General features: G+C 36.0%; 1 protein-coding gene across 2 annotated transcripts in view; it reads left to right on the forward strand.

Moving 5' to 3' along the window:
- The window catches only part of LOC129796673 (nephrin-like), a 61,356-nt gene that overhangs the window by 17,642 nt on the left and 22,612 nt on the right, over positions 1 to 21,102 (forward strand). Inside the window, exons 1-3 of one of the 2 annotated variants that reach the window (XM_055838794.1) lie at positions 6,338 to 6,917; positions 17,979 to 18,111; positions 18,206 to 18,414. In XM_055838794.1, coding sequence (XP_055694769.1) covers positions 6,815 to 6,917; positions 17,979 to 18,111; positions 18,206 to 18,414 — 445 coding nt within the window. In that variant the 5' untranslated portion in view covers positions 6,338 to 6,814. Of the gene's footprint in view, positions 1 to 6,337; positions 6,918 to 17,978; positions 18,112 to 18,205; positions 18,415 to 21,102 lie in introns of those variants that run through there. The other variant, XM_055838796.1, reaches the window with a different exon arrangement.

The following is a 21,102-nucleotide window of genomic DNA, read 5'->3' on the forward strand; positions in this document are numbered from 1 at the left end:
ATCCCACCCATCCGTTGCACAATCCATCCACCCACGTCTACGCCATCCACAAGAGATATTGCAAAAATGGAGGTTTTCTCTTCTTTTAGCTTTTTTTTCCAACTATTTCCTTCTTTTCGGTTGATTTTGGTATAGCATCGCCCATCGTACATTTCCGGGATGAACGGCAAATTTTCAAACTATAAATTATCGCAATGTTTCACATATAATTTTTCTGGCAAATATAATAAATTTTATTTCTCTTCATTTTTATGACTCTATATCCTCTCCCTCTCTCTCTGCTGGCTCACACAACCCCCTCACAGACGGCAAAATATTAAATTTTCAGTGGTTGCGGCGTGGAAAAAAAAACACACCCAACGCATCATCCCAAGTATTTGAGCCAAACATTTTTGGGAGAATGATATTTTAGTGCCGCGCCACATCTCATCCAAGAGAGGAAGCCATCCTTGGGTTTGAAAGTTATTTTAATGGCACGGATATGCGATAAATATAAATTTTATGAGTCTTATTAAGCACTACATTCGTTTTTTTCCCTTCTCCTTTTTCTCGTACAAACCATGCCATTTAGAACCTTTAAGATTCTTGGATTATTTGAATTTTGGCATGAAAGAAAGCTTTCATGATAGAATAGAAGAGTTAGGCAATAAGAAAAACATCTATGTTTAAAAAATGATTTTAGAAAGTAAAAAGATGGAAAACGCTGCAAATAATTTTACATATTCCTTTTTAGAATTCTTTCAGGGAAAAGGGAACTGTTGTGCTCTCGAAATTGACCTTTTGAAGTTCATAAAGAAAACCTTTTTGCGCGTGCTTTTCAAGAATGTTTATCAATGTATTATTATTCTTTTCCGGTATGATTAATAACCATTTAACTGATCTCTTTCCTTGTTGCCATTGTATGTTGTGATTATCTGTCTTTGTATAAAAGGGGAGATCCCTGGGAAATGGAGCACGGTGGGAAAGTTTATGTTCACGTTGGCAGAATTTCTTCCTTTTTCTTGGCATTTGTGAATTAGATGAGCGGAAGTGTTGAGACACTTTCATTTGACGTGTGAAAGCGGATCCCAAATGTGATTGATATGGAACAGTGAGATCGTATCCATCAAGAGCTTGGGTTCTATGTGGGGATGGTGGTGGTGGTATTCCCAGGCCACCCATAAATTTGGGCCTTGTCTCACTTTCTGCGAGTGCTCCATTATTATTGCTTGGGAGAGGGTGGTGGTGCGAGAACATCCCCACCGCGGTGTGTGCGGGGATTTGATGTGTGTGTGATGTCTTCATCATCATCATCCACCCATTCCTCAGTTTGGAGCCACCTCCGTCCCTTTTCCCGGCTTTTCTGGCATTGTCGTCCGTTTTACCGGAACCATTCTTCCTCACAAACATATGAGAGCTGGAAGCTCTTTCCACTCCTCCCACGCATCATACATTCACACAGGAAGCCCACGCAGTGGTGGCAGGATGAAGAGTGTAGCAGCAGAAAAAAAATCCTCTACCATTTCTGTGTCACTCGCATTTGTCTTTCACAGTGTTTTGACATTGAAGAATAAATTGCCCAACTATAATGGAGAGCCCTGACGAGGAGACATGAAGAGCCAAGAGAGAGAGAGTCGAATCCCGATGAATCACTATCAATAATAATGGGCCCCAAAGCATATTCTCTCTGTGTATCCACATTTTTATTTATTGACGTTTTTTTGATAAATCTCAAAATGATTCAAATACCATATTTCTTTCACTCTCTGTGTGTCCTCATCCTGCCATCCCTCCCCCAATCTATCGCTCTTTGTGCAGAAATTGTTACGAAGATTTATACATTTGGACAAGAGCCATTCACATTCTCAAGGGGGGTGGTAGCAACGTTTTTTTCCTTCTTCTTTTTTGCACCGTATTACTCAAAAATTCTTCAACTTCTCCAACGCGTATTAACAATCCCTCATGCGTGTGGAACATTATTTTTTTCGTACCACCAAACCATCCATATATTTCTGCCATGGAGAGGGGGTGGGGAATGAAGATGGGGGAGTAATAAATGATGAGGTGAAGAACACGTCGAAACACCACAAAGCCATAATATGAGAGAAAATATCAACATTTGCTCAAGTAATGCCGCCCCTCTTGACGTACTACCCCGCATAACCACCCCATCCGCCCACCCTCCAACTTTGATTAAAATAAAGCCAGCAAACTTGCGTAACATGGATTGCTTGAAGAGCCACTCTGGATATATCCATCCCCTCCTCAAATCCATTTCAAATTCATCCCCCAACCCCTAACCAATATTATTATAAATATATACAGCCATAATGATATGCATAGTAATGGAGAACGTGAAGTAGCGGTGGGTGGGGGTTGAAGAAGAAAAGTTCTTGTCAGATTTATGACCGCAATATAAGATGTAATAAATTCTCAAAATTCTTTCTTCAATCTCCGTTTTAGCACACTCACACACCACCATTCCATGTGCATGAGCGCTATGTATATACATAACGTTCTCAGCTATGCGGCAGAAATCGCAATATTAAAGTCACATAGCATTGTGTCACAGTGAGAAATATTTAGCGATTTTGATGTTTCTCGGCATAAATCAGGAGTTTTTTTTCCTTCTTCTTCGTCGTTTTTGAGTGTTCAATATGGTAAAGAGGAGGATGCTCTGGTAGGAGAGAGAGAGAGAGCGAAAGATGCGATTGCTGAGGATATTTGATGGTGCTTGAAATGGGATTGTCGCACAATATTGATTTGAAATTTTAATAAAATATTTGAAGGTATGTAGTATAAAAGAATTATTTACAGGCACAGTGATGGTCGTGCAATATTACTCTCAGATGGAAGGCTTAAAATCGACTTATCTTAAAAGCTCCAAGTGACTTAAGCCACGTCTGGAGACTAAAATCGAGATTATTAGCAAGAAAAAAGCTACGAAAAGCACGAAAAGAAATCTTTAGATAACGTTCAATAGCAAAAAATTACCCCAATAATGAACTTAGATTCTTTCTTTAATTTACAAAAATTCTTTAAAGAATATTTTATCCAGGATCTCCCTCATGCATTTTACATTCTGAATAAATATTTAACTAAGAATATAATTTTCAATAAAATAAATCTCTAAATCTCATAAAATCATTCATCTTGTGATCATTCCAAAAGCACACAGAAAAAAACTCAAAAAAATTGAAATTCTTCCTCAAGCAGAGAAAAGAGGATTCTGAGTGTGTGGAAATTGCAAATATTTGTACTCTATGCCATTTTGGCTCTCCATCAAATACCCAGCAAATGCTGGGCATGCTGTAGCAGCAGAGTTTTCCATTTGACTGTTGTTTGAGGGAAAAGAAGAAAATGAAAGAAGGAAAGTTCCCTCATATCCATTAGAGCAAAAGTTGGGTACATATAGAGAAGTTTCTCCACCAAACATATGCTCTATGTAGAGCGAGAGATTGAGAGATATTGTATGAGATGCAATGCAAATGAGAGATAATTCAAATATCCCGAGCAATTGTAATTCATATAATATTGAAATACAATACGTGCACTGCTCACCCATCCACTTTTCCGGCATCTGAATAATTTAGCATTAATTTGACAAAATGTAATTTCATTATACAAATGTAACTATGCCACGGGCACGAGGAATAGGGACAGATTTTTCATTCTCCAGAGGAGGGGGTAGGTTCATTTTTCCTTCTTCTTCTTTTAATTCCAGCGTAATAATGTTGTAACGTGTGGTGGTGGGTGCTGTTTTGTTTCTCCTTCTTTCTCCTCACTATTATATGAAGCATAAATATTACGTCCAAATTACATAGAAAAAAATAAACACCGCGAGTACAACAATGCGCTAAATAAAATAATATCTACTAAAGTGAGATAGAGAAAATATTAAATTATTTAATTTTAAGAATAATTTGCAAAATACTTAAAATTCTTTAAATAAAAAAATAATCATATTAATCACTGAAATAAAATAGAAACTAAATTGTTGTAATATAATATTTATAATCTAACAGATAAAGAAAATTATGTTTAATTAACCCGGAAACTTAAAATATGCCTAAGAAATAGACATTTTTTGCTCATCCGGAAACTTTTTCTGAGTAGTGCAGATAATTAGAATTAAAAATTTTTCCCTAAAGTTTTAAAGAAAAATTTTTTGTTCTTATTACTTCTCATTGCGTCAATGTAAGTAGTAATTTCTACTCACTATCTACGCAAAAAGTTCTGAATTTTGTTTTACTTAAATGGCTGTTACATATATGACATTTTATATACTTTTTTTAAATTCTTTTTATCATCTATTGTGCTAAAAAAACTTTCATAAAATAAATAGGGGAACGTGGCCCAATTGCGACCCCCTAAATTCTGTTTCAGAAGGATTGGAAAAAGTCCTATAAATAAAAAGGAATTAAATCTTCCCAAGTGTGGTACCATTGGAAAGGTCATTTAATAGGCTAACTTTGTTCCATAGATGCAAACATTCTAACTCTTACCTGTTCTGAGAAATAATGTAATTAAAAAAAGTTGCTAAAATTGCACTTTTTCACCACGGTGTTCTAATTGCGACCCCCCGAGTGTTCTAATTGCGACCCCCTTTTTTTGCCGTAATTTGTAGGTTTTTCACTAGTAGATCACTTTTATCACTACTATAAATAGGAAAAACACCATGAATTACCCGGAAAAGCCGGAAAATCAAGAATTTATTTTCATTTTTCCCCACATTTGTTTTGACATTTCGCCCTTGAGGTGACTACACACACTTTCACACACACCGACAATTGCGCACTCACTGACGTAATTCGCAGAAAATCCACGAAAATTCTTCTGAGGAATGCGTAAATTACACTAACTACACTCCCCTTTGGCTTTAGGAACATTTTCACTGCGAAAAAACTTTCAATAAACGTGAAAAAATATTGATTTTCCCGAAATCAAAACACAGCGCGGTCTGTGTGAGAAAGACACTTCCACACCACTACACGCATGCGCGGCTGCTTTACCGTGGTGAATGGTGGAAATAGACGGTCCGAATTGGAACATTTTGGGGGTCGCAATTAGACCATTCTGCATGTATAACATTTTCACTTAATTATTTAATATACCTAAAATCTTTCAAAAAATTGTAAATCAAGTAATAAACTAGACCCTCTAAGCTACAGAAACGCGGCATAATATGAGACATAATAGTGGGAAAAAAACTCATATCAACTTAGTTTCTAAAATCAGAAAATGTCGGCCAAGTGCTAAAAATGAATTTTGATTTTTAATTCGTTTTGTTGTGTACCAAATTAATTTATTTTAGGCGCTAACATTACCTTACTATAATATCTTCATGATGTAGTGAAACTAATTTTATAATATTTCGTCATTTACGAGAAAAAGGGGCGGTCGCAATTGGGCGGCGGTCCGAATTGGGCCACGTTCCCCTACGGGTTTTAAAAATTTTCGCGTGTATTTTATCACACTTGCTCGTAAACCACCTAAGTTTTTATCATACAGTTTGATAAAAACGTTAAAAGTAGTTCTTTAGAGCAGAGATTGAGCTAAACGTATTTTTTTCTTTAAATTCTGCCGAAATAGAATTAAGAATATAATTCTTTTTGCAAAATTAGTTGATATAAAAATTATTTATATTTGACTGACTAAAAGAGATTAAGACTAAAATAGTTTCTGAATATTTTTCTATCAGATAAAATTTTTTGGAAAATCCCTAGAAAATTAATCCTTATGTGGAAAACATTATTCATTTACACTCAATCCTAACAGAAACAATCCTTAAATCTTAACTAAAAAAAAATTTTTTCTTTGTGCCCTAAAACGTAAAAATGTGAACCGGAAATGGTTTGGCAATATTAATTTTTCCCCACAAAATCTGTAACTCATCATTATCAGTCCGATTTGTCATTAGTGGTGGGAAATTCTCTCCCCTTTTTCACGCCTCTACATAATGTATGTGCTGGGTGATAATGGGCGATTCCGGCGGGGTGGCTTTTCCCAACATATACATACCTACATAGCTTTTTTCTGTTACTTCCCCTCTTGCCTTCCACACTCAACTTATTACACACAATAATTTCCACACACAAAACAAGGGGTATGCACCCTTGCGCAGGCGTTGGCTTTGCCAGCTTCAATGGGGGCATGGGAAAAGGGTGGTTTGATGTGGAATTTGGGAAAGTAAATGAATTTCTGTGTGCCGCTGTTCCACCAATATAGGGGGAGAACCTTCCCTACCCCTCCTGGCTAGATGCGTTCCACAGAAGCAGTGGAATATTGTACGCACCATCGTGTGCGAGGGAGCAAAACGGCCGTTCGCACGGTGGGAGCTTCGTTTGGAATCAGTGCTGCAGTAAATGTTGAACTTCTTACTGATGCGGTCAGTCTTTACAACGCAAAAATTTGCACTTCGCTGTGAAATTTGCGTGCCAAATGCACGCCGGGATTGTCGTTGGTTGAAACACTTTCATTGCTGTGCTGTGAATTTTTCTTCTTCCTCCATTTGAGATTAATTATTCTTGTTGGTGGTGCTGCTCTGTAGCTGTGGACGAGATGTTTCTTCATGGGTTGTTGGTGCAAAATGTTGATGTGCGTAATGTAGAAAAGGGTGGTGGTAGATGAAGGAGAGCTTATTCTTTGGCTCGTGCGGAAAAGTTGCGGGAAATTTTTTCATTTCCTCCGTAGTGGGTGTGTGTGTGCTGCGAAAGAGGCCCAATAAAGTGGATGTGGTGGTTTTGTTTTTTATGTGAATAATGTGCTGTGAGTGTACTTCATCTTTGTTGTATCATAAAAGCTTAAAGAGACCACCATCCTCAGCATTGGCAAAATGAATTATTGTGGTTGGTTGTGGACATGTGCTCTTCTTCTACCAAAACTATTAATTCTCGCATCACCAGCATCCATCGTAAAAACTATAGAAGGAGAAAATGGTACGAAAAATCCTTTCCACGCATTTTCTTTATGCCACTTTTTTTTCTTTCCTTGAGTTGTATGTGTGTGTACCCGGCCACTTTATTCCTTGACCATCTCACCTACCATCCTTACCCACCCCTAAGGCTTTGTGTCTAAATATATCTTTTTCCCGGCTAAATGGGAAAGGAAATAAAATAAAGAAAATATAAAAGAAATTCACAGGAAGATATTAAAAAAAAATGTATTTGTATATAATATACCTAAATATAGATAAAAGCTCAGGAATAAAATTTAAAAAAAATGTTTCGGAGAAGTCTCATTTGTGGATAGAATTTCAAAGAAAGAATGAAGTTCTTATTCTTGCTCATATTGCTTGAGGGAGGACAATAAGGTCCTCAACATAAATACTAAGAAGTTCCCCTGCTGGAACGAATTTTTACACACAGACTCTTTAACACTTTCGGGTTAGCATGAAAGAGAGAATACAGCTTTTTATTAGGATGTAGATAATTATTAAATGCGATTTAAATAAGGATAATATTTTGTTTTATTATACGTTAAAATAGTTTTTTTTAACGGGAAACTGCGAAAAAATAATTGAAATGACATGTAATAGGAAAAGAAAGAGATTTGTAGGAAATAAATTGATAAAAAGTTTAATTATTAAATTAAAAACTGAATAAGTAATAAATAATTTCAAGATTTACTTGATAAGCAGAAAAAATATGTTTAAAGACAAAAATATAACACTACAGTGGGACCCCAGTACAATGACCACTTGGTTATACTACTCTCGCGCATTGAAAATAATGAGTGTGAAGAGTACATCCGAGTGGTCGTTGTACTGGGGCCCCACTGTATTCATTTGGCCAGGCTTTAGTTTGTAAAGTCAAACCTAAGTTTTCCAAACTCGAAAAAAAAGAAACCTAAGTTAGTATAGCTAAACTTACCTTTTTTTTTAAACTAGGATTCAGTATTTTTTAAACTAGGTTTCTTAGTTTTATTGGTTTATTAGGCTAGGCTTAATTTTTTTAAGATAATTATCTTTTAAGATTTTTAACCCTTGAAATCTTTGAATTTTGTACTGAAATTTCAAGATTTCAAGCGAATTTTTAGGGTTTCTTGGTCGCTGGAATAAGGCCCAATGGATCTAAAAGTCCGGCTTAAAAAAAAACAATTGAAGGGCAGCATAAAGAAACCAACTAAGTCTGACTTATTTGTGGATTTCACCTAATAATTGAATTATTTTATTTCTATTAATTTCTTGACTGTTTAATTGTGTTATTATTTCCTACATTAGTATGTAAAAAAGCTACTTATTTAATAAATATAAAACACTATACAGACGCAGTTAAAACTTTCATGAAAAAATTTGTAATAAAAAGTAATAATCTTAATATATAAAGCTGAAAAGTTTGTATGTTTGTTTGTTTGTGGCACATGAACTCCTCCGAAACGGCTGGGCCGATCAGGATGCAATTTGGTATGGGGGTAGAGGGGGTCAATACGAGTTGCAAGCTCTATATGGGATTCCGCCCCAACCCCCCTTTATAGCGCCCCCATAGAAAAACTGTTTTTTCCCCATTTTCTAACGTCAGATAACGGGATTTTTTTTTATTTTAAAAATTTTTCAGGGTACCGTATTATACATCCCCCTATTAATATACGCCTCCCTTTTATAGCTTAAAATGGAGTTTGCTCACACGTGATTGGGGGCTCGGGTTGACTAGTACTTTTTATATTTTATTAGTTTATGCGTATTATGTCTGGATGATAAAGAAATAAATTAATTAGAAATGAATTATAAAGGAAAAAAAAGAAAATCAATTCAATATGGGAAGAAATATAAGATTTTCTACTTAATAAAAATCTTAAATGAGATAAAACTTAACTTATTTTTAAAATTTTATTCAAAAAAAATCATAACCAAAATTCAATGGAAATATTGAGCTATTCTTTAACTACACAACACACATTAGCCGGTTTATCTTTTAACTAAAATCTTATTTTTCTGGATGATAAATGAAGCATTTCTTCTTTAAATATTAACTCAATATTGATGCAAAATAATTTAATTAAACGAAACTACATACTCGTATAATAAATAAACTATCAAAATCATTCTAATTATTCCCAAAGTGTCTGTACTGTGCAATTTATTATGACTAAAATTCAGTCTATGTATGTATTTAATTCAATTTTCTTTTTGCAACATGAACACGCAAAAGCAATTTGCAGTGTGTACGGGGATGCACTTTCATGAAATATGTATTTGCTATTAATTTAATATTTACTCTCAATGTTCATTTTGCATTTGCGGCTTTGAAACGCGGGGGTGGGTGGGGTTGTTTGAAATCATCTTTCTCGCACAAAATGTTCCCAAATATTTGTTCATCCCTCCTTATTTTATATCATGACACCTGTTGGGGTTGTAAGTGGGGAGGGTGATATGCCTCAAAGAAGCACGACATGTTTGTATTATGTACATATATATTTATTTACATCAACAGCGCGAAATGCCTTGTGAGACATTTTAGCCAATATATTGTGAAAAGAGAGAGAGAGAGAGAGGAGTTGTGTTATAGCAACAGTCTTGACGCGCACGGGGGGCGGATTAATTCGTTATTTGAAAATCAACGACCCCACCAGCCATATGATTCCACCCCCATGGCAATGCTACGCGATGGGGTGGAATTGTTTTCGTGTTTTGGCATAAAGCAAAAATTATTTTTGGAATGGATTTATGGAAGCTTTACGCTACATATACACATATGTATGTATATTGAAAGCTCCCTTCCTTTCAGTACACAATAATATACCTAAACAATATGAACATTGACTAACACGAGAAGGAAGGGGTGGGTTGTCGTGTGAAGAGGATTGTTTTTTCCTACCATCCCTCATTGTGTTTTCTTTGAAGGAAGTAAAGGAATGCTATAGGCAGAGCTAGGTTCAAGGTGAAGGTTCATGTTTGTTCCCACAGAAAAGCTCCAAATTGAGCAAAAAATTCTTCTTGTCTCAAAGGAGGTTTATATTGAAGATTTAAAATATAATAAAAACTATCTACTTTTATTACATTTATTTATGGAGCTATGTATGTCAGTCAGGTGGTTCAGGTGTCTTTATTACATTTTTTTCTGCAATTGCTGGCTTCTTCTTCCTTTCTTTTATGCCTTCAAAATTGTAACATTTGCTTGCCATGTGCAGCAATGCAGAGATTTTTCATTGAAAATCTCAACAATTTCCTCGGTGGACTTTCCATTTGTTTCTGGCATCATTAAGAACACGGCAAACAGCTCAATTGCCGTCCACGTGGCAAAGAAGTAGACACAGGTGTGAATGCCAAAAGCCGATGAAGCTGGCAAGAAGAATTGCAACACAGCAATACCACCAAGCCACTGTAGGGTAATTATGATGGATGCCGAGATGGCACGTAGTTTTGTTGGGCAGATTTCATTAGTAATTACAGCTGGAACATTGAGTACAAAAATTCCCGAAACTGAAATTCCGTAGAAGGAAAAAATAAGGATCCATTCGTACTCCTGCGGGATGGGCACCTTAAGTGTTAGGAGGTAGTAGTAGGTACCGAAGATAAGGAGGAAGACAATGTTGAGGGTGAGGGCAAAAATCATGGTTAATCGACGTCCCAAACGATCTAATAAGTACGCAGATGTAGTTATTCCTAGAAGCTGAAGAATATAGAAGTTCGTTGTGACTGTGTTCATGTTGAAGCTGGCTCCTGTCTCATTGAGAATGATCACAGAGTACTGGCCGAGTGCTTGAAGGCCAGAAAAGTGACAAAAGCTCGTGAGAATTAGAGCAAGAAATAGAATTTTCTGAATGCCACGAGATTCTAAAAATAAATTTAAAAAAAAGTTAGTAGAACTACGACATTTTTAAAATAAATAAATCGTTTAAACTTCTAACGATTGAACTGTTAAGATATCTTACAGATGAAATATTAAAATATTTAAGGGATGAAAATTACTTACGAAAGTCCTGAAGAGTCAATTTCCCCCCTGAGGCATCTTTAGCTGATTTCATATTTGCAAATTCATCCGCAACCTGCTCAATAGGTACGTTGCGACGGTAGAATTTCAATGATTCCTCCGCATCGGCATTTCTATTCTGTAACAACAATGATTGTGGAGTATCAGGAAAGATTGTTACGAGAAAGAAGCATCCAAGGAGAACTATTGGCACGTAGGGGACCCTGTAGAAAGGCATTGTATCGCATATTGCTGAACCAACTACAACGCCGAAACTGTAGGAAATACCAGAGATTGATCCAATCAATCCACGAATTCTGCACAAAAGAAAGAAATTCACCAATGAGAGCTTTTGATCTTAATTTTGATTTTAATTTGAACAAACCGATTTTCCGCGATTTCCGTGTAGAAGCATGGGATGAGTGTTCGTATCCCAGCACCAGCAACTCCACACAAGAACCGTGAGGCATAGAGATAGGCAACATTCGTGGCAACAGCAATGAGAACACATGAAATCCCAAATATAACACCATTCACAACTATGGGCCACTTTCGACCGAATCTATCGGTGGTAAAGCCAAAAAATGGGGCACCAACAATGCCCCCAGCGAAGAAGATTGACGTTAACACGGAAGCCTCAAATTCCGATATAGGTCCACTGGGTAGGGGAGTACTGTCCGACAGGAGCCTAGGTAGGGTCTGCGATGGCCACGATACGACAATCCCATACACAACAATGGATAAACTCATAAGGAGTGCACACAAGAACTGCAAGCACTTCCCACTAATTGTATGAAGAGAATTTAGAAAGAACATCTTCACCGTCCCACAGTACGAATTGAACTAACAATCATAGATTAACGTGCAAGTGTGCTAATATCTTTGTCGAAATTCTTAAAAGTAATAATTATTTTATAGCTGAATTTTGAGGGATAAAAACTTTAATTTTTATTAGTGTGCACGTGAAAGAAATCTCATTAAATTGTAAGTATTGGTATATAAATGCTACAACATTAAATAAAAAAAAAACTTGTGGGATCTTTTTGTAGACATTACATGAATAACAAATTATCATTTACAGTGAAGATGCAAGAGAAAAGATTAAATCGACGTGCCCGAAGATTATGAATCATATTCCTATCTTTTAACACAGGAGTTTGGTTCATAATAATCTTCTGTAGCGTCGAAATAAGCCTTTTTATGGTTACATACTCTAAACTTTTATTTCTTTTTTATTCATCTAAGATTCCTAAAAATGTTATTCAGCTTAAAATTAAAGCGCAAGAAAAATGTTTGAATTTCGCGCGCATTTTAAACAGAATAGGCACGATGGTGAATTCGAATGGTGAAAAGGATTTGATGGGCAAGAGTTGAAGGGAAAGAATTTGCTCCGTGTAAAATATCGCGAATAAAAATTGTTTTTCTTCTCTTGAACAAATCTATAAAAGTTAAAGCTTTTTTTAGTGAAATTTTAAGTATGCAACAAGGATCCTTGAAGATTGGCCATTTATACAGACAATGAAGAGGAGGAAGCTCGACGGGAGAAGTTTGGTGGGCAATTTCTTTGCCAATTTCTTGGCAAATTTCAAGGCATATTGCGGAACCTTAAAACTTCCCACACACACTCACACAATTTTGTAATGAAGCATCGTAAAATTTAAGTGCTTAAATCTCAACCAACGACAATTCGGGGGCTGAGGGCTGGGGATGGGATTCAACAGATAAAATTGCCCTCAAGTCCCCCACTGTAAAGAAGAATATCAAACCACCCACGCAGTGTGGCACTTTTCCCACTTTTCTGTTGGGAAAAATAAAATGAGAATATAAAAGTAAACAGAATGTGTGTGAAAATCTGCAGTTTGTGGTGGCAAATGCAACGTCTCACGCGAAATGGGTTCAACTTCCGGGGTGTGGGTGGTGGTTGTGCTACCACCCTGCCATACATATAGCACTTTGTAAATTAGACGGCGGCACACAAGATATGTCTTAATTGACTGAAAATTCTGTTGGTTTTTCTTATCTCTTTTCCTTCCGCGCAATGCCTTGGAAATGAGAGGCAAAAGCAACACCCGCTGCTCGCGGAAATAGCGCGCGATGCCTTCCGACGTTCTCATAAGCACATGGGGGTGGTGTGGCAGGGTGCCAAAAGCAAAATGCAGCAAAACAATGCAAAAACGAAGGGGAAATGCTTTAAAAGTATCAGTACCATTTCACTGCTGGGAACATACTTTCAATGCGCTTTTCTCAAGGAAAATCAAACGTAAACCTTTTTGTATTATTCTAAGCGTCAAGAGCGTTGAGGTTTGATTGGAATTGCGGAGTCTTTTTTGTGTGCTTTGAAAACTCTCTGAAGCACAGAATTTGTACGTTACGTTTTGAATATTTAGTGAGGGAAAAAGAAAAGAACTACAAATGTAAGGATCAAAGACAAATGTTAAAATAAGTAATCAAACAATCCTCCTACCCTAAGTCCGTCATCCTTTTCCTCTTTCTTTTTTTTTAACCATTTCTTCTTTATCACAAAAATTTCTTCATAAACTTAAAAGTATTTTGATAAAAAACTTTCTTCCGTGGAAGACAATCAATAAACATGGTATGGAGTTCCTCCTCCTATCAAATTGTCGTGGAAAGTGCATTTTCTTCGTGAAATCCGCTCAATTCATGTTAAGAGTTCAGAGAGTCAAAGTTATGCCCCTAAAACTTTTCGTTGGAAAAGTAATTTCCATTTCTTTACCAACTCAACCCTTGTGCTGCACGTGCAATTTTCGGTGGAATTTCCCGCCGAATGGAAGGAATGTCGAAAAGGGCTTTTGCAGTGTATTGCTGTGGGTGAGTGGGTGGTTGGGGGAACCACGAAGGGTGGGAGACTTAATCTGCTTTGTCGTGTGGAGCGAAGTGTGTGTGTTTAACAGAAATTTCACTCCATCAAATTCTTGTATTTTCCACACCACCACAACATATTTTCTCTTCCACACTGCGTTTTCCTATAAATAAACGTGACAACATAATTTCTGACGTGAGTGGGTGGGGATGGTTCCCCCGCAGTGTATTCCTACTGCACATAGAGATGGAATTGTTCAGAGTACAACCACGAGCAGCAAGAAGAATATTTGAGTACAAAAGCAAGGGGTTTATGTCAATGAGAAGAAATATTCCGAATATTCACAAATATTCCGGAACATATATACGTTAAATAATCCCAAATATTTTTCCAGATAAACACCCCTTCGAAAAAAAATACAAATAAATTCCTTTCTCTGCCTCTGATATGTATATCAAGCATTATAGCTGAGAGAAATCATTTCTGGTTTGTTGTTTTGCGAATGATGGGTACGCGCGTGAATCAGAAATGAAATGCAATTTATGGGGAAGAAGAAGAGTGAAACATCTCATTCAATTTGCCCGTTGAACGATTTGAAATTCCCGTGTGTTGTGTTGATATGATGGGGAATTTGTGCTGAATTGCACCACATCTTTCGGGAACACCCTCAACCAACTTCCCTACGAGGGGTGGAGGGTGGTTTATAGAGGGGTTGTTGGAATGCATTTGGGAAACATTGGGAATTGCAACATATTTTATTTAACAGAAAAGAATCTTTTGGAGAAAGCTTCTCGGCTATGATACGGAACTGCATTCAATTTTGCAATCTCAATTCTCTCTTAGTCTCTTGCAAAATGCAATTCTCAATGCCATTCTTCATTCATTGATGCTATCTCATCCCCATGGAGCACGAAAAGTCTATCAAATCATTTTCTTCTTGCCACCCACCCACAAGTTTTTGATTCATTCATTGCAAAGGATGTCATGCACAATACAAGGGCGAAGTACCTAATTGAAGGAAACGCAGAAAACAATTTTAACCCACCCAGTCTTGTAGGGAATCAAAAAATGATAAAGAATCGCCAAAAATATTCACCATTTTCCACTGGGGTCACAACGAAAAAAGCCAATAAAGTTTTGTAAAAATTCAAAAAAATTGGCCGCCATTCGCCATTTTGTCTCTTTCAATGCATGAAGCATATGTTTCAATGCTTCGTCATGAGCTTGTTGATGACAGTTTGACATTTCATTTTTTTTTTTGGGAGAAAATAAAAAAAAATTGCGTATTTTTTAGTTTAATTATTGTGGTAAATGTGTTTTACGTGTTATTGAAGAGTGATTTTTATATCTGAATACCTGAAGGATGAATTCCCGCACAGCCTGTGACCGTCTCAGCGAGCACATCTTTGGTAGTGGAAAAGGTCTTGGGAAAGGTGGTGCCAAGAAACATCGTAAGGTTTTGCGTGACATCATCCAGGGAATCACAAAACCAGAAATCCATCATCTTGTCCGTCGTGGTGGTGTGAAACGCAAAGGATTCCAGCGCAGAGGATCTCTCAATTCGTGAAAAAGTCATCTTCAAGACGATCCACGACCATTGTTTTTGGATTGCTTTGTTTTGTAACGAGAGATGTGCTCGCTGAGACGGTCACAAGCTGTGCGGGAATTCATCCTTCAGGTATTCAGATATAAAAATCACTCTCGATCAACACGTAAAACACATTTACCACGATAATTAAACTAAAAAATACGCAATTTTTTTTATTTTTTCCAAAAAAAAATGAATGAAATGTCAAACTCTCATAGACAAGCTCATGACGAAACATTGAAACATATGATTCATGCATTGAAATGAACAAAATGGCGAATGGCGGCCAATTTTTTTGAATTTTTACAAAACTTTATTGGCTTTTTTCGTTGTGACCCCAGTGGATAATGGTGAATATTTTTGGCGATTCTTTATCCTTTTTTGATTCCCTACAAGACTGGATGGGTTAAAATTGTTTTCTGCGTTTCCTTCAATTAGGTACTTCGCCCTTGTATTGTGCATAACATCCTTTATGTGCAAATTTTATAAGAATTTTTAGAAGTTTTATCTTCTTGGTTAATAAACTTAAGCTTAATGTTTATTATTGATTAATTCTCATTTAATTTTACTTTCAATAAAACTTATTTAGAATTTTAATTTAATTTATTTAGAACTTACTTTTTTAATAAGAATATTTCTACTTTCTTCTTCTTTGAAGTTTTGAAGCAAAGTTTCTTTGAATAGATTATAAATTATCAAATAAAATCTAATTGTAAGTTATTTCGTAAAGAGAACTTACCACAAAACTCATGTACGCCTTTGTATTTTGTTGAATAACTCCCAAAATGGGAATTATTAAAAGTTCTCGTCGTCGTATCTTATTTTTCTGCATCTCTTGTTACTTGCACTGTTTTGTGTGCCTTTAAACTTCTTTAAAGTCTTTTGCACACGAGTTTGGTTCTGCTTCTGTGCACAATTATGGGCTTCTTCTTGTCGTCTTATAAGTATATATCCTCAAAGCCGATTTCATGTGCGGCGTGGGGTGGGAGGGAACCTCCTACACTCTCTCTGGCGCATTATTAAAATGTTCAGCGTAGTTTTAAATGCTCTTATACCTTGTGTACCAATTACAGCTTAAGACGGTGCCATGGAGTTAAATGGGAGTTGAGTACAAATTGGATTTCACGAATTGGTCACACATTTTCTTAAACAGAGCGGTGCACGGAGGAATGAAAGCTTTTCCTTCCCTTTTCACATTCCCTCCTTCACAAGTTTTCGTTCAATTTCACACACCGATTCACCTTATTTGTTTTAATACTCATTTACGTGTTCACATATATAGCGGTTAACCCCAAAGACCTCCCCTCCCGCACTCAACCTATGGCGGCTGCTGTTTGCCCTTTTCGAGAGGAGCATTATCAATCTCATTTGGTACACATCACACATAAGATGTATTCCATCCAGGAAGGTTTTCTTAATGCGTTGGTTAGAGAAATTGAGCAAAAAGTGGGTTAAAAGACTTCTCAGTGTGTCTATAGGGTAACTCAGAGGGCAAAGAGCATGAAATTTCCATCAAACAGGTCAACAATTTGGAAAGTAAATCACAAATCTTTCAATTTCACAAACGTTAAGTGGACAAATGCAAACCATTTCAACTTCCTTAGTACTCAACCATCATTAAAATGTTGTGAACTCTTGAAATTTTTGAGTAAGTCAAGGGGTAATTATCTTACAAAAGTTAAAAAAAAAACAATTTGAGAAATCAGCAAAATATAAAATCTTTCAATTTCACAAACGTTAAGTGGACAAATGCAAACCAAATGCAAAGCTCAAAGATTTGTCGTTATAGGTTAAAAATCAATTAACAACTTTTCGATTAGCATTCAATGAGTACTAAAATTCTCTTCTTCCATGTGAAACTGAAAATCCTCTTATTAAACCATTCTACTAACCACTCTGTATATTTGCCTTTACCTACATAAATCACATACGTACTTAGGTACTTTCAATCCCTGGCCGAATTCTCGCGTAGTTCTTTATGATATAGTACAAGGGTAGGTATATTCGGGATTATTCTCAATAATGTAAATTCAATAAAATCCCTTAATTAAGGTTCAATAAGGGCGGGTGTGTGTGTGCTAAAAGGGCACGGACCTTATATAGATGTTTGTACTTCAGTTTGCCCCTCAATGCTCAATGGACTTTCTGGGAATTGCATGAATATGGCGAGAATTTTCATTGAAACCCCCTCTTTTATCACAAAATGTTGCACTTCATTGAAAATTGTATTTCATATTCTGGGAATTAGTGCACGTAGTACACCCCCTGTGCGCGTATTCAATATACCTCAAATAGCAAATATCGCAATAATTTCACATTTCAATACTTCGCTCCCTTTTGTGCAAATAAACCCTCATTCTGCCACTCCTATCCCCTCATCCCCATCCCCCAATGCAGCCCATTCACATTTTATACGCTGAAAAGTGATTAATATTGCAAATTTCAAATGGAAAATTGCACTTTGGAGTTTCTCTCTCTGTTGCTGATACTCTGTATCAATGCAAAAAAAAAATCCTCCCACAATAGATCCATTGCTTTTAAAGCAATTTTGATGCAACCAGGGGGCATATTTTCTGTGTGAAATTCCTTCCATTCCTTTTTTAATGCTGAATTTTTCACATTTCCACTAAACTTGCTTTCCCTCTCTCTGTTTCTCTTTTATGGCCATCATCATTGGCAGTACCCATCTCATTGGCAGAAGCAGTACAGGGATCAATGGCACGATTGCCATGCAACATAACACCCCCAGTTCCGGATGACAAAATCACCCTCGTTATTTGGTACAAAGATGGCTACGTGACACCCATTTATAGGTGAGTCCCTTCCTGCATGCTTTAACACTTTCCCTCCAAAAAAAAGAGCCTTTAATGTTAACATGATCTTTTATTTTTTCATGAACGATTGCAGTTTTGACGCCCGAGGGTCACACTTAGACGGTGGATCACATTGGTCAGATGAAACCTCAATAGCTGGACGGGGTTTCTTCCAAGCCAAAACTAAACCTGCCATTTTAGCCTTAGAATCCACAAGGAATTCCGATTCAGGCATCTATCGGTGTCGCGTGGACTTCCAAAAGAGCCCCACGAGGAACTCTAAAGTCAATCTCACTGTTATAAGTAAGTTCTCTATTTCTTTTCCCTTCTTATCTCTTAGGTATGATGAGTAACTTGAACGATTAAAAGAAACCCGAAAGAATTTTTAATGAAGAAAAGGTCCAAATAGAACGAAAAAGAATTTAATGAACTTTAAAAACAATTTAAATTTCATCCTATAATTATATTTTATTACATTAACACCCCTTTTACCACCACAAATAAACATTTTTATCCACCACATTGAACGTGTTTTGCATAAATCTATGCCACGCAATTTGTTGATGTTTGTATCAAGTTTTTTTTGTATGGAAAATAATTATAAACTAACAATAATTTAAAATGAAATCAATTAATTCTACACATACCCCCATCAAGCCACGATGAATCTTTAATTTACCTGACCTAAGCAAATATTTAAAGCCAACACCAAAATATTTATGTTTGCGCTCTATTTAATATAAATTTAAATTGACTCATTTATTTTAGCTTATCAGCTGCTCTATGTGAGCTAAATAGCTGCAATGCTAAAATTTATTTTCACTAAAATCAAATATGCAAATTTATTCTAATGAAATTTGCACTCTCCCATTGATTTATTACGTCGCTATTGCTTTAAAATTACTGAAATATTTATTGTTGTTCTCTATTTTGGGCTTAAAAAAAATTATTTTTAACAATTTACCTTGAAGGATTTTTTTTGTTGAAAAATCTTTTCAAGGAAATTGTATTTTTAATGCTAAAAATAAGTATTTTTCTTTTTAGATCAATACTTTGTAAAACAGCAGCCCAGTAAACGAGATTGACTCAATATTGAGTCAATCGAAGTCACACATTGTGGGTCAATTATTGAATAATTAGATTTGACCTGAAATTTGTCAATTCTTGATCAATAATTGATCAATCGATTGACTGACTCAATTTATTTATCAACTATTGATCAATATTTAATTAAAAAAATTATATCTTTTAAATTTCAAATGGTTTGTTTTTAAGAGCTTTTCGGAATGAAAGAAATTGTTGATTAAATAAATTTGATTCTTCAGATTTTCTTTTAACGTTTATTAGAAAATTTTCTTCTGAATTTTTCATGTAAATTGCTAGATAAATTGCAAGAAAATTAAATGTTTAAAAATTCCTCAAAAGATACATATAAAATATGGTTGAAATGAAGAAGGAAAAGTTTTGCAAATCAATATCAATATTGAGGGATTTTCTCAGCTTCATTTTCCACACTTTTGCACCATTCTTCATCTACCATTAAATCCCCACGAGAGGGACCACAATGGGGCTCTAATTAATTTTTCAAGGGAGAGGCAAGTGTGGAAAATTCCTCGCGAACCCATCGACGTGTCGCGCGCGTCGTCACGTTCGAAGGTAACGAAAAAGCTCTGCTGATAAGAGCCTCCCTCCCTCCGCCTTGTGCTCACCAAGTTTTGGTGACAATCGCCTGGGCGTGTGTTATCAATGAATATGTTAATGATATTTCAACCAAACACCATCCACCTCCCCACCCACAGAGTCTTTGCTCTTCTCATGAACTTGGGAGTGCTGTGAGAGGAAAGAACTTTGGAAAAGCTCCGCAGGAGTAACTGCAAAAAAAACGACGACGACGGCGAACAAGTTCAGTGTACAAAAGTTTTCGTTTTTTTTTCTTAACTGGAGCTTAATTAAAGTAAACAAGCATGGATCTCAATTGCGAGTAAAAACTTTTCATCACCCACCCACGCCCTTTCGATGCTGCTTCTCGCTCACCAAACTCATCTCACAGATTAATTATGGGACGTGGACTTTTTTGTTACTCAACCGTGACATATTAGGGGTATATATGATATAAAAACTAAAAGTTGCTAACGAGAGTCAAACACACAACTTCTCTTTTTTCACTGCCCACTTATTGCTATATATAATGAGTATTACATATAATATCCCACAGTGAAAGAGAAGAAATCTCCGTTCTCCTGTAACCTCCTTTCGTGAACTTTTCCCATGGGAATTTTATCGCAGAGATTTTTATCGGTTCTCGGCAATCAACTGGAACTTTACAACTTCTGCACAGAAAAGGTTTTCTCTCCGTAGAAAGCGGAAACTAATAAAGATTTCCCACCCCCCTCACCCCGCATTACTGTGTTGTACCCTATGTTCTGTTGATTAAATTAAAAGTTCTTCAATGGAAATTTTTGGGAAGGAAATATTTTTGCAAAAGAAAATCAAACGAGATGTAGCCACTGAAGCGTTAATTCTTTCTTAAAAGACACATAAATTAAATAGGGTGAATAGGGTCAATTTTATTGGATGGTTTTTTGAGAAAGAACAACTTCAAATTCTCTCTTTTAAATATTTTTTCCGCTAAAAGGTCATCGAATAATTCTTAAAAAAATTTCAACCGCAAGATTCCTTAAAAAGAATTTCATGTAGAGTTCTTATAGAGTTTTTCCTGTTAATATTCAATGCAAGAATGCAGTGAAAAATTCCTATCTCTGGGAAACTGAAATTTTGATTTTCTTTGGAATTTTATTAAAATGTATTTTTAGCATTAAAATAAATTCGTTTAACATCTAAAGAAAAATCTTTAGTTCTTGATCTTTTTGGGGATATTAAGATACCCAATTGGCTATATAGATCCGGAAGGAATCCAACAGCCGTACAAATTTAAAGTGCAGAAGAAGAAGAAGATACCCAATCACGTTTTCTATTCCTAAATCTCATTTA

The sequence above is a fragment of the Lutzomyia longipalpis genome, chromosome 4 (genome assembly GCF_024334085.1).
Source record: "Lutzomyia longipalpis isolate SR_M1_2022 chromosome 4, ASM2433408v1".
Classification (NCBI taxonomy): Eukaryota; Metazoa; Arthropoda; class Insecta; order Diptera; family Psychodidae; genus Lutzomyia; species Lutzomyia longipalpis.